This window comes from Pipistrellus kuhlii, unplaced genomic scaffold (genome assembly GCF_014108245.1).
Source record: "Pipistrellus kuhlii isolate mPipKuh1 unplaced genomic scaffold, mPipKuh1.p scaffold_m20_p_8, whole genome shotgun sequence".
Classification (NCBI taxonomy): domain Eukaryota; kingdom Metazoa; phylum Chordata; class Mammalia; order Chiroptera; family Vespertilionidae; genus Pipistrellus; species Pipistrellus kuhlii.
Genome location: NW_023425584.1, coordinates 47,025,253 through 47,039,784, shown reverse-complemented (window position 1 = coordinate 47,039,784; position 14,532 = coordinate 47,025,253). Strand labels below are relative to the sequence as shown.

The following is a 14,532-nucleotide window of genomic DNA, read 5'->3' as shown; positions in this document are numbered from 1 at the left end:
GAGGGAGGAAGCCTAAAAGGCCATTACCTTGGTCTAAACAAACTTCCAAAGAATATAGTATCCACCAAAGAGAAAAATAAAAGAACGAAAGGATAGTTGAAGTATTGAGGAAGAAATAGTTAAAATAATAATAGTAATAATAATAATATGAAGTGACATAAAAAATAGCAAATAAGGTTTCAAAACATATAATAGAGAACTGAAATGCATAAATATGTCGCACTATATATTTACATACTGTATAGGAGGCCCCTAGAACCAGAAGGAATGCAAAAAATTCACTGTTGATAATTCATGCTTGAGCTGCCCCCCTTAAAAATCAAATTGCCTTCCCTCCCCCCCCCCACCCCCCCGCCCTGTGGGGCATGTGCCCCATGTTGGGAACCATTGCTCTAGACACTGCCACTTACTGGAAGACTGTCCTAGGAAATATGTAAACCTCTGATGTCTGCGATGTCACTGTGCCCCTAACGTGGTTCTGGTGTGCAGGGCACAGCCTGCACCACGGTTGCAGCTGCCCCGACACAGATGTTGACTTGAGAGTCTTTTCATGGGCCACACACCCTTCCACTCATCTCTGCATTTTCAGTTTTCAAATAAATTAAAACTAATCTCGGAACACAATGAATCACTTCTTAAAGTAAAAAGTCCTGAAACAACATTGTGGATTGCTGCCATTTGAAGGTCCCTTTTTCTTACTTCACCAAACCTTTCTTGGTACTTTGGTCTATCCCTTTACCCCTTTGTCCTTGGGGACTCCCTCTGCCATTTTCTCGCACCCCTGTGATATCTGTATTGAACTGAGGTCATTGGGACTACACGGCCAGAACCGTTTCGTGTTGTGTGACTGTGAAGAGGCCAGTTCACATCCCCTCGTCAAGATCACACGAGGGCTGTGCCTTTCTCCTCTTCCTGTTGCATGGGCTCTCCCACCTCTGTTCCTCCCGGCCTGCAACTGTGCCCTCGCTTGTTACAAGCATAACTTAGGAGAGTCAGGAACAACGTGCAAATCTGTAGGGCCCTGTCAGTAGACACCCAGAGCCTATAGTCTCTCCTAGTCACCTGTGACAGGTGATGCAGAGGTGACATGACCCACAGGTCTGTGCAGCTGCGGTGCTGGCCTCACTTTCGTTCCTCTTGTCTGGGACTTGCTCTCAAGACTGTCTCCGCAGTAGTTACTAGAAAGATATCAAATATTCAAGGGTTGACCTCTGCTGGGGGCTGAAAAGCCCTCAGGGATGATGCCATGGCCTGGGGGCACCCACCTTTTACTGGGATTCCTTGGAGCTTCCACAGGACAAAGTACGGAGTCCCTACAGGGAGACTGAGGTCAGAGTCCTCTGCTCCCCCTGGTGAGGGCCCGCCGCCCTTGCTTATGCACAAAGGCAGGTTCCTGCGGGAGAGCCAGGCCCTCGCTGGCTGACATTTCACCGAGCCGATTGACATGCAGGTTCGCTTCCGTGGCCTGCGGCTGGCTCGGGCTCTCGGGGCCTGGCCCCGGCGCACTGGCCCTCACAAGGCCTGGCATTGTGCTCCCTGTCCTGAGAAGTTTCCCGGCCGCCTAGCGGATGAATGCTCCAGCTGCTGCAACAGGAATTGTTCCTTGAAAATGTGGTATTAGATTGTACGGGTTGGCCTGCCTCTAAGACAACTCTAAATAGAAGGTGTTTGTACTTTTCAGAAAAGAAAATAATTTTTTTTTTAAATCACCAATATTTTTTTTTTCTTCCAAGGTGCTCTATTATTCTGATATTTGAAACAGCCTCTTCCTTCAATACCTTTCGGCCTTCTGCAACTGAACTTGACTGATCCTGGTGGGATCATACCTTAGGTAGAGTTGTCCCAGCCTATGTCTTTTACAACTGCCTTCAATATTATCCCTTGGATTACTTTCTAAAAGACTTAGAATCTCTTTTAAAATAGAAATAAAGGATACTAAACCATAAAACTTAATATATTATTTTTAATTTTTTTTTCAATGACATTTGACACACACAATATTCTATTAGTTTCAGGCATACAGCAGCTTGTTTAAATTTTAAAAATAACATTTATTTCCAGGAGAACATAAAGAATAAAAGATAATCATGAATAATCAGTCCTGCTACCCAGACAACCACTGCTAAGATGGTGCTGCATATCCTGGCTGAATGTTTTCCTATTTATATGCATATATTTTCCTACAAAAATCAGCTACAACTATATATATAGTTTTGCAATCTCTTTTTCACTAGCAATATATTCTTTTCATGTCAATAAACATAACTCAATATTGTTCTTTTCATGTTTGCATGGTATTCAATGTTTGCATGTCATAACAGACTTAATCAGCCTCTTGTTAATGGGTATGAAGGGTTGTGTTTGGTTTTGTTTTCCCAAGTTGTGGGTAATATAAACAATACTGGAATAAATTGACTGACAAAAGCATTCACAGTTTTCAGGCTTTTGCTGTGAATTGTCTAATTGACTTTCAGAAAGGTTGAATCTATGATTCTACCATAAGCTAATGACAGAGAATATTTCAAGGATCTCTGTGCTTTATCATTAAAAAAAAATTTTTTTTTTAGCAATTGGGAGGTTAAAAATTATATCTTCTAGTTATAATCATTTTATTTATTGATTCCTAGTGTTACCAAACATTTTGTTCAAGGGGAGGCATTTGTATTTGTTCTTTTGTGTATTTTCTTTCATTGTCATTTATTATTTCATTTGGTGGTGTGGATTGAACTTTTAGTTTGATTGTTGCTGTTGATTTTTTTTTTTTAATGATGAGAATTTTAAAACAAGTAGAAGGAATAATGAATACATCTCCATATCCCACTACCCAGATTAAACAAATGTTTGCCATGCTTACTTCACCAATCTTCCCCCCTTGTTTTCATGACATACCAGACATCATAACACCCACTCTCAGATTCTTTGATATACATCTCTAAAAAATAAGGATATTTTCTACAATACTATTGTATTGTACACCTTACAGAATTCACAATATAGTTGATTGGTTTTATCTTTGCTGAGAAGGTTCTACTGATAGGCATCAGCCAAGTACACAACCATGTCAATGGGCAAGGAGGAGAAAGAAACACATCTTAGCCTTCTCCTCACCTCAAAAATTAAAGAAGAAAATCTGGTGCTCATAAGGGGAGTCGAATGATGGAGTGACCTTGGTTCTCCATCTGCCCACAAGCGCCATTTAGAACCCACTGAATCTGCAATGCCAGCCTCAGTGTGTAGAAACATGCCCCCACCGAAGCCTGCCAATGCATGGCCATTAATTCACCTTTATTCACTACAGTTCTTTCTTTGAAAATGTGTCCATCCAACTTAATCAATGACCGTGCTTCCAGGCCTTGCCCACTGGGGTCACAGGAAGTCTTCTCTGTTTTGTAAGTTTTAAGCTTGAATAGGGGATTTACTATTTGGATGGTCAGGGTTGTCATTAGGTAAGAGACACTACCACCCAGGCATTTATTTTCTTTTCTTTTTTTAAATACTCACAAATGGGTATTTTTTCCATTGCTTTTTAGAGAGAGTGGAAAGGAGGCATGGAGGGAGTGAGAGACAGAGAGAGAGAAACGGTTGCCTCTCACATGTGCCCTGACAGGGGGTGGGGAGACAACCAACAACCCAGGTATATGCACTTGACTGGGAATTGAACCCAAAACCCTTCGGTGCCTGGGCCAATGCTCTAACCACTGAGCAGCACCAGCCAGGGCCTAGTCATTGTTAAACTTGAGCACTCTTCTCCACCCCTATGTCCACTGACCTGCATCCATTGTGATAATTAAGGTGAAAATGAAATCATCTTATTTCATTTTTTTAAAACAATGAATAATTTTTTTAAAAGTGGCAATGTTTTTGTTGTTGATTGTGAATATATTTTCATGCAGGCTGCTCCTGCTTCTTAAAACGTTTCTTTTGACCTTAAAGTCTATAAAGAAATGTTGAGAAGGTAGTTACAACTAATCCAAATATTTGCCCCGCTTCCTTATCTTCAAATAATCCCATCTTTTTTAATTGATCTGTTGCAAAAGGTTTTGATTAAAAAAAAAAAAAAAGTTCTGGTTTTTGGCAAGGACTGTATTCTGTTATTGTTAGCAAGGTCTGGGTTTTGTTCAAAGAAAACATTTCCGGTTTGTTGTCATTTCCTTTACTTTCATTATATATACACGGAGATTCCAAATGGAAGTTACTGTATCCATTTCCGCCTCCTATTCCACACATCCAGAAAGTCTTTGAACTAGAGTGAGATTTACTCTTGGAATAACTGGTCTATTGCCGTGTCTTCTGGAGGCTTGAAGGATTGTTTTCAACTAGTGTTTCCTGTGCACTTCAGCATGCCATGCAGTGTGTCACTCCTGGGGACGTCTCAAGGTCTGAGTGGTTCAGAGGTCAGAGCTTTAAAAATGCCAGCACAATGGTTTTAGGTAAATATAGGGTGACCCCAAAAAGATGTGCATACACACTTTGAATAATTGTAAAGGCAGTGTTTATTAGAATACATTTCATTTTCAAAACTGAGCTACCAGCTGTTAAAGTGTGTGTACATTTTTTGGGGGGAGGGGGGACACCTGCACATGGACTCTCAGATCTTTAAAAATAACATGATATACCAATACAGAGAACGAGTAGTTCAGTGCACTTGAGTACATGGCTGGAGCTAAGTGAAGACTCAGAAAGGCCCAGTTAACAGGGGGGTGACAGCCTGTGGTGAGGTGGCCATACTGGGGCCTGCCAGTGAGGAGCCAGAGAGAGGTAACTTCTCTGGCTCCCATGGCCCTTCTCCAGCCCAGAATGGGGCTGCTGACTCTTCTTTCACAGTATGTGGCTTCTCGGAAATATCTGAGTCAGATCACTTATTCTTGACATTTCCTTAAAATAAAACAAAGCGATATAAAAATTAACCTAGCCCAGCTGGCGTGACTCAGTGGTTGAGCATCGACCTGTGAACCAGGAGGTCATGGTTCAATTCCTGGTCAGGGCACATGCCTGGTTGCCGACTCCATCCCCAGTGTGGGGCAGGCAAGAGGTAGCCAATCAAGGATTCTCTCTCATCATGGATGTTTCTATTTCTCTTTCTCTCCCTTCTTCTCTGAAATCAATTTTAAAAATATTAAAAACTAGTCCAAATTCTTTTAGACATATTTTACCCAGCTCTTAGAAAAAAATATGGAAGTTGGAGACTCAAGTATTTTCACTTGAACATACCCCATCTTTTTTATTCATTAAAGAAAATTTTGTCTACGTGGGGATTGAAGTTAAGATGTCACTCAGGATGATGTACCAGAAACCCTTACATTTAATAGAATTTCATTCCACCCTAAAATACGTAGATCCTTATATGTTCTGAGTAAAAAGTCATTATGGAGCAAGATCTTTTCATTTCCCCTGTGTTTAATCTTTCTTTTCAATTTGTCATCTCCAAATTCAGCCCTAGGAGTTATTATCATTGTCTTCTAGAAGGAAAGAAAGAAAGAAAAAAAAAATACTTCTTCTGTCGTTCCTTAAAAATTATTGTGTCATTACTAAACACATGTTTTCTTCTTAACTTTCCCTTACATATTGCGTCCACCTTCTTCTTTTCCTTTCAGTTCTGTGTTGCTATGGCCACCTCACTGAGAAAGGCTGGTGTTTTGGTTTTCACGGTGGCCCTAGGGGAGGGGTGGCAAGCCGGCTGGTCTGTGGGCAGCGAGCTCCCTGTGAGCCCTCGGATGTTAAAAGTGGAGATCCCGGTGCCGCGTTGGCACTTAGCAAAACATATCGCTACTTAGAGTCATAATCCTTTATGGACTGTTTTATTATTAACTGTAAATCTTTTTGTTCTGAAGCCCCGTGCTGTTGACCCTACAGCCCAGGCCGCCTAATGCCTGGAGTTGCCCAGTCACGTATTTTAACCTGTAGATTTTCTACAGAAACACACGTTTAATCTCCATTTCATGTTTATCCAGAGAAGAACATTGAATAGATAAGTTTTTGCCTTTGTTAAGTAACACAAAGCAGGAAAAATAATGGTGTGTTGGGCAGTCCTACACCAATACATTCTAGATGCTACTTCTGAATGTGTACTGAATGTGTACGCAAATCAGCTACGTCTTCCAGGGAACCTGTTACTGTGCAGGGCTGACAGGGGCATGTTGTGGTAGATGGTGATTTGTTCCCTAAGTGACAGATCCTTTCCCTCCCTCCCCCCACTAACCTTTAGTTTAAACCTGCTCCTTTACCAACTTTTTAACCAAATATATTGATCACGGATCAATTTTTTAAATATATTTTATTTATTTTTTATAGAGAGGAAGGGAGAGGGATAAAGAGGCACATCCATGAGAGAGAAACATCGACCAGCTGCCTCTTGCACACCCACTATTGGGGATGTTCCCGCAACCAAGGTACAAGCCCTTGACCGGAATCGAACCTGGAACCTTTCAGTCCGCAGACCGACGTTCTATCCACTGAGCCAAACCAGTTTCGGCCATAGATCAATTTTTAATAGTGTTTGCCCTTTTCCACTTCCTTGACTCACTTTTTAATGGAGAGGCTTTTTCGTAGTAATATGACTCAAGTTCAGGAGAGTCAGGAAGTGAGAGGTTGCAACATGCACAAACCAGCTCCTTTTGTGGAAGAAGTGGTTACTGAGGACTGAACAGACGTGTGTCAGAGACGACTACATTGTGAAGCTGTGTTTCATGTATTTTTCTCCCTGGGAAGATTCAGACTCGGCTCACCCTGTGTGGGGCACCTCCTGGGCCTTCCCTCCCCACCACCTTCCCCCACCCCTCAGGCATTGCAGCCTGAACGGGGTGCCGGCTTCATCCCCTGCAAAGCTGGGCAACTGCTGAGAATGGGAGATCCGCACAGGGAAAGGAGCTTAAGGAACACCATCCCAGTGCTAGACATTGCATCACACGGCACGAAGCTGCAGGGTGGTCTCCTGTCCTCAGAGCGTGGGCACCGGAAAGATGACCAGTGTTGTTGGGGATCTAAAGCCATTGAGCAAGCCCATGCTCCATGGGGCATGCTCCGGGTTTGGTCTCTCCTCCTTCTCTTCCTGAGGCATGGATGCCAATCTAGGTGGTCGTAGTGCCACCATGAGCTTCATATTTGTGTTGAGTTAGAGATTGGCCAACACCTCATGGCCTCATTACCCTACCCTTCTCATTTGGGCTTCATAATAGCGAGGGGTTTGCCCCCAGGAACAGTGGGTACAGGCAGTGGAGAAGGGTTAGCATTGCAAATTGCCCCATCCCCGGTGTTGTGGGAATATTCGAAAAGTGGAGCATCCCTTAACTTCTAGAGAGAAGTAAAGACTGAAATTATTTTCACTTGTTCAACTTCTCAATTGATACAGTCTTCCTTCAGTGTCCCAGGATCCTGCTTACTAAAGTGGCTGCTCCCATCCTCCCTCCTCTCTCCTGCCCCCTCCTTCCCTTTGTTTTGTCCATTCCAAGCATCATGATTCTGTGTTGTCCATGAGTTGCCTAGATGCTAAGAGACCACACAGAAGCAGCTTAGCGGGTGAGAGTGCACACTGGATGCCAGCCTGCCTGGATTCAAATGCTGGCTCCGCTCATGGCACGGACAGCTATCTAACTTCGCTGTGCCTGAGTTTCTCCACTGAACAAAATACAGATAATAATAGTGGCAGCTACACCATAGGGTCCTTAAGTGACATTAATACACACAGAGCACCTTGGAACAGTGTAAGCAATACTAGTGTTCGTGTTTACTGTACATGCACTAAGAACTTTAACATGAAATGTCTTATTTAACGCAGATAGCACCCTTATAGAGATGGTATTTTTAAACCTCTTTCCAATGATGAAACTGAGGCTAGAGAGAGTATTGATTTGAAAAAGGTCACTTGACTGTAAGTGGCCAGTATGGCATTCAGCCTCAGATCCTTCCAATTCCAAACTCTGTGTAACCCATTGCACACCCACCTCCCGGACTGAGTGGACATGAACTCGGAGCGTTGCAGCTGTGGCTTCTGCAGCAAGGCTTCCTGGTCGTCCTGGCCAGGCCAGCCCCCAAGGTAGCTCTGGACCCCTCCCGTCTTCAGCACTAGTCACGTGACAGTTCCCTTTCACCTGTGCACAGAGACCTCTTTGCTCTCTGCGATCTGTTCCCAGGCCTGGCATAGTGTAGGCGCTCACTCACGGTTACTGTGAACCCGAGAGAATGAGGGCAATGTTTCTCTGTGGAAAGAAGGGTGACAGTCTGGATGGCCTTTAGGGGGACCCTCTTGCGACTTATGGAAGACTCCACATTTCAGACCAAACAGTTCCCCATGGGCTCCCCTGGACTCTCCGATGTCAAGGTAACTGCCACAGCCAGCGTGACAGTAACAGGCAGGCCCACTGCCTGCTCTTCACCCTGTGCCCAGGCCCAGCTTGTGGTGTGTCCATGTGAATGGTCCACTGTCGCCTCCTGTGGAAGCTTCAGAACTAGGGAGGTGGGACTGAGAAATCTTACACTCTGGGTTTGACCAACAATCCTCCAACGTCTCTACATCTTCACCAGTAAAAGTGCACTGACTCTCAACAGTTTTCTTCATGAAATATTGAAGCTTTACCTCGTCCCTCCAGTAGTCAGCTGACCCTTCCAAATCAGAGCAACCTTTCCTTCATTTATTTTATTCAAGGAAACGGCACATCTTGCCATTTTGTGAGGCATGTTTCATTTCTGCACTCCTTCAGGTAGGCAGATGCAAATAACAAACAACCCACATTTCTGGAGCACTTACTGTTTGCTGGACACTGGGAAAAGCATGTTCCATGGAGGGTCTTGATGGGTCCTCACAGCTCCTCTGCGAGATGGTTACTGTGATCCTGCCATTTTAGAAGCAAGACGTGCAGGCTCTGAGAGTTTAATATTTGTGCAGGGCCACACAGCTCTGAGAGGGGAAGCTGGAGTTTGAACCCAGAACTGCGTCCTCTCACGCGCATGTTCTTAGACTCCATACTGCGTGGCCTTTCCCTTTCAGTGTTTGTATCGTTTACAGGTTACGAGATGTTCGGCATAAAATGGTGTGTCTCCCCATTCCCCAGTGCTTGCTAGCCTACAGCCAGTTTGTTGTTAAGCCTATTAAATTGTCTTTGTGTAAGATATAACTAAAAAGAAGCATTGATCAGATGCTCAAACCTCAGAGGGAAGGTAGGGGAGGGTGGAGGTTGTGAGGGAGATCAACCAAAGGACTTGTATGCATGTATATAAGCATAACCAATGGACACAGACGCCAGGGGGGTGAGTGCATAAGCAGGAGGGGGGAGGCAATGGGGGGATAAGAACACATATGTAATACCTTAATCAATAAAGAAAGAGGGGGAAAAGATAAAAATAACAGAACAAAAAATGTATGCAACACAACGCTGCATTAAACCTAGCCTAACTGTTCGGTAAAACTGTAAGTTTATTAATGTATGTTTTACTTTTTGAACATATTTATGTCTTTCATTTTATCTTACTGTCTCCTTTATAACATTTAATAATAGCAACCATAGCCTTGCGGCGTTTTTTAGAAAGCAGCACCTGTCATGGAATCCTAGGTTTGTGTGCCCTCAGATCTTTTCTTTCCTGTGATCTGTGGGTTTGCAGGGGGCCTGATCCCTGTGGGCTGTTTGGCTTCTGGGATGGTTCAGCCAATCAGAAGCCCTGATGGGAGATGGGGGTGGGGCTTGAGGAAGAGCTAGGGTGTTTTTCCGTCTTCTGCAGCAGCTGTGCCTTCCCTGTGGCCCCAGCTCCCATTTATGTCCTTTTGTCCCTACCGCCTCAGGGTGGTGGTGGCCCCCAGCTTTCCCTATCTCTGGCTGGCTTTGCTGCACCCTATGCACTGCCCACCACCTGTGTACCCAGTTCCCTCGATGAAATTTTCCCTGTTATAAGTAGGTATTGCCAGTTCTTAGAAGCTGCTGGATACTCCAGCATTCTCACATGTGATCACAATACTTCTTTACAGTTTATGTTGGAGGTATGGAAGATGGATGGTGTGAGCGGGCTTTGTGCTCACTGTGGCTGTGGTGTCAGTGGAAACCCTGGCTGGGTGTTTGTGTCCCTGGTTCCAGCCCCCGTACTGAGAATCACTCAAGTCAGGGCCTCAGTTTCATGGAAAATGAAGGTGCTCCCAGTATCCTTCTGGCAGCCCCATTAGCCGGCTTTAACTCCTTCCAAACCAAGACAATCCTAAGACGCCTCTCTATATCTGCAGGGACCATCGGGGTGTCTCCTTCAGTGAAACGGCCCCTGGCTCCAGCCATCTGCCCTGCTAATAAGGCACACTGCTGATCCCCAAGGGATCAGGTGCCAGCATGAGGGTGAGCCAAGGCAAGCCTATCGCCACGCTGGGAAGAACCTCGGACAGGCCTTTCTGATTCTTCCTCTGAGCTTAACACACTCACAGAACATATAACACAACCGTAAAATTCAGTGCTCAACTGTCCTGACTGCGGGCTTAACCGTCTTTCAAGTACAATATGTCATATATTTACCTGACATAAAACCTAGCAGCAGAATGCGCACATGGGACTTGTCTGATGTAATATACTTTCTCTGTTTTAAGCACAATCTTCTTATGGTCTCTGAACGCCATTTAAAAAAAGATATTATCCAGTATGTGTGTGTGTGTGTGTTTGGGGCTGATGCTCTTCAATAACTTTAATTTACTAAACTTCACTCCTCCTCCCCGACCCCCAGCCCTTTCTTTTCAGAAGATACATTTAGACAATCACCGTTCTCCTCCAATTCAAAAGACCTGCTGCCCAGCGACGCCGCGCTCCACGCGAGAATACCAGCACCAGGTATGGAAACGCCGTTGGCTTTGCTTTTACTATTGATCGCTTAAAAATTACTTTTCTGAAACGTGTGAGTTTTCAGAAGCTTTCGGTGAATGTGTTGATCTTCACATGTGTTATTCATATGAGGAAGCCAGGTTTTTAAAAAGAGGGAGGAACTCAATTTCAGCAGCCACAAAAGTTCATTAAAGGAAAATGCAGACGGTGAGAAAGCTCTCCGTCTGCTTCAGCGGCTCATTGTTGTTTACCTGCTGGTGTTTCGTTCGTGCAGCGACGTTCTTAATCTTTGAAATAGCGGAGTGTAACCTGAAAATAATTTGCTTTTCACGTTGTCAGTATTTCAGGAGACAGCCGGGAAGGTAGGGGAGGGGGGTGCCCCAGGCGGGACAGGTCAGGACCCCGTGGGGCGTGGGCCGCTGCAAAGACCGCTTCAGTTTCTGTGGAGACAACCTTGCCCCCAGATTTCACTCTTCTTAGACTGTCTGCTTATATCCATCTGATGCTCCCTTTTGCCATTTGAGCATCAGTACATAATTTCTTATCTACTCTTCCTCTTTCCTTTCCAGAGTAAAAAAAAAAAAGATGTGTTTGTTGTCCCCTTATCAACAGCATGATCGTCCTCAGGGCTGGTGGGTGTCCTCGGAGGTATTATGAAATGAGGACATTTGAGAACCACTGCCCTGCAGCCTGTACTCCTTACTCACCCCACCCCCACCCCAACACCTGCTGTGGTTACCTTCCTCCCAGCCACAGGGAGAACCTCAGAAGCTCTCTGTGGCCTCCACACCCATTCCTTCTTCCAGGAGAGCGGTGGGAGCCCCTGGCTCGGTGCATGTGCAGGGGGGTCTAGCAGCAGGGGTGTTGGCCGGGAACCCCTGCAAAAATAAGTCCAGGTGTCCTCCACACAGCCAAGGAGCCGGGTCACATCACAGATATCTAGAGATCTGAGTAGTGTGCAATTCTGAAAGAGCTAAGCAGCATCTTAGAAACGTTGGCTTGGGCATCACAAGTCATCGGAAGGGGTGTCTAACAGACAGTTGGGAAAGGGCAGCTTTGTTGCCCTTCAGTCTTGTGACGACAGACCCATTTCTTCTCATCTGCAGAGTCCAGGCAACCCGCATGCTGTTTAGCTCCACAGGACTTTTCAGTCCAATCACCATAAATAACACATGTCCCCCAAAACACATTACCTGACACCCGGTTCCAGGGGTGGAAGGAAATTCCGCTTAGTTGATGTCTTCATTCTCAAACGGCTTTCGGAACTATTGTTTACTTCCCACAGTGTCCTTTTGAATAGCCATCTCCCTGGTCCCCAAATTATCGCCCTGCTGTTGAGTTGATGGATTGTGACTTTCTAATGTCAAAATAACTGCCTAGGAATTGCTGGTCGGAGTGCTGTTACCTATCCAGCCCGTGCCTGTGATGGATGTGCCGGCCCTGCATTGCAGTCTCGGTGTTGGGCTTGGTTGTATTTTAAGATGGGTTTACGGTCACAGTGATATCAGCACATGTCTCACTGCGTACAGGCGGCGTTTCTGTCATTTGCTTGTGAGATAAATGAGATAAACTTACACTTAAAAAGTTAACTTATTTTTGCCCTAACCGGTGTGGCTCAGTGGATAGAGCGTTGGCCTGCGGACTGAAGGGTCCCGGGTTCGATTCCGGTCAAGGGCATGTACCGTGGTTGTGGGCACATCCCCGGTGGGGGGCATGCAGGAGGCAGCTGATTGGTGTTTCTCTCTCATCGATGTTTCTAACTCTTCCTCTCCCTTCTTCTCTATAAAAAATCAATAAATATATATATTTTTTTAAAGTTAACTTATTTTGAGGGGAAAGTCAGCACAGTGGGGATTTTAGAAACGTAAACGCACCATTCACCAGCGGGAGAGCCAACCTCTGTCCCTCAGAAAGCCTCTCTTCAGGCAGAGGAGAAGCCAAGTGATGTTTACATTATACCAAAACCCACAAGTGAACGGGGGCTTTTTACAAATAAGCCAGGGGCCATGCTTGGCAAGTGGCGTTAAAATGAGAAAAGTTACAAATGATCAGGACAACCTGTGAGCACACAGTTCCTGTAAGCTGAAGACATGTTTTGTAAGGAAAGACGCAGTCATTTGAACCAATTGTGGAGAAGACCAATCTGAGTTAACAAATTATTGAAGCATGGAGACTTCCCAAGTAAACATTTCTTTCAGCTTCGGGTAGTGATGACTGGACATGATACCCCTGCTGAATAAATGCTCCCACTCCCTTATCCACAACTCGGAAACCCAAAAGCTCTCCCAACCACTACTTTTAAAATAAATTACTCAGTGATACAAACAAATACGAGCCTATTTACAGTCTGTAGATAATAGGCCAAGGGTAGAATTCATGCATTTTGTTGCAGAAATATCAACATTCAGTACTTGATTATAAAGGTCCACTGGAGTGTTGCAGAAAATATGCATTGTGCACCATATTATCGTCTTAAAATCAGGAAAAGTATGAATCCCAAAGTATATTAAGCCCAGGGGTCTGGGATACGGTGGGCTGACATTTACTCCAGTCCTCTGCTGAAATGCTATGCTGGGGACAAGGAGATTTGAAGCTATTGCTGAGGATCTTAAGTTCTGTGGTATAAGAGTCACGAATTCATACAGAAGTTTTTGAAAGACCAAGTGGGCAGCACATTGCTGAATCACTGGAGAAGACATGACAAGAAAGCAGAGTTCAGAGGGGATGCGGCGCTGGGGCAGCCTTAGTAATGAGGGCCTGGGTGAGAAGGAAAGGAGGGGCGGAGAGGCAGATGGGGAGACAGGGGTGACTGACTGGGCTGGGAGGCTGGCTAGCTATGCCATGAACAGGTGGAGTTAAGGAATGACAGTGACTGTGCAGAAATGAGGAGGCCAGGAAGGAGACAGCTGGCTTTAGTGACTAAGCAGAAAATAATCTGTGGTTAGTATAGCAACAAAGGCCCCAGAGTCCTTAGAACATTTCTGTTGGGTGCTTTCAACCGTGCCATTAAAATATTATTTCTATCCTTTATGTACCTTGCAAACTTCTTTCCACAGATATTCTGTAATAACAAAAGTGTAATATGCTAATTAGACTGGATGTCCTTCCAGAGGACCTTATGGGCAAAAATAGAGCTGAGGGAGAATCCCGGGTCTCTGGTGCCAGAGGGAAGCTGGTGCCTGCAGCCGGGGGAAGGAAGGCCTACTCTTGCATGAATTTTGTGCATCAGGCCTCTACTGCAAAGATAAATGTCAGTCCGGAGAATTACCTCAGGTTCCCAATTATCTAGTAGAGACCATAAGTAATGAGATTACATGGGCCTAGTTCCAATCTAAGAAATCCCTTGCAAATGCTGAGAACCCACAGCATTCATTCAACAGTAGAGATTGGTATATGTTTATATCCCTTCTATCCATGGGATGAAATTCTTCTCAAACTTTGGCGTGAGACCATGGGGCAGGGGCACTGTCCCTCACTGGAGGTTCACTTAAGGCCAGTGCGTGGAGAAGGAAGCAGCCGTGTGAGGGATCGCTAAGCGGGGAGGGTGGGGAGGACCGTGGGCTGTGGAGACATCGAGAATAGCACAGTTAGCTAGGCATGTGCCTTCGGCAGATGGTATCCGAGACACACAGCTGCCACCATGCCAGGGAAACAGAATCAACACAGAGCTGCACGGTGCCTTGGCCTCTGGTGTTGCCACTGATTTTTCTAGAATGACTTTCCTGCTAACCAAAGAAGGCTCGAGAGC

General features: G+C 45.0%; 1 protein-coding gene across 5 annotated transcripts in view; it reads left to right on the top strand.

The window, feature by feature from the left end:
- ZNF827 (zinc finger protein 827) overlaps positions 1 to 14,532 on the top strand; it is a 163,417-nt gene that overhangs the window by 94,385 nt on the left and 54,500 nt on the right. For all 5 annotated transcript variants that reach the window (XM_036423643.2, XM_036423646.2, XM_036423649.2 and 2 more), the window contains exon 8: positions 10,690 to 10,793. In XM_036423643.2, the coding sequence (XP_036279536.1) occupies positions 10,690 to 10,793 (104 nt within the window). The remainder of the gene's footprint in view (positions 1 to 10,689; positions 10,794 to 14,532) is intronic.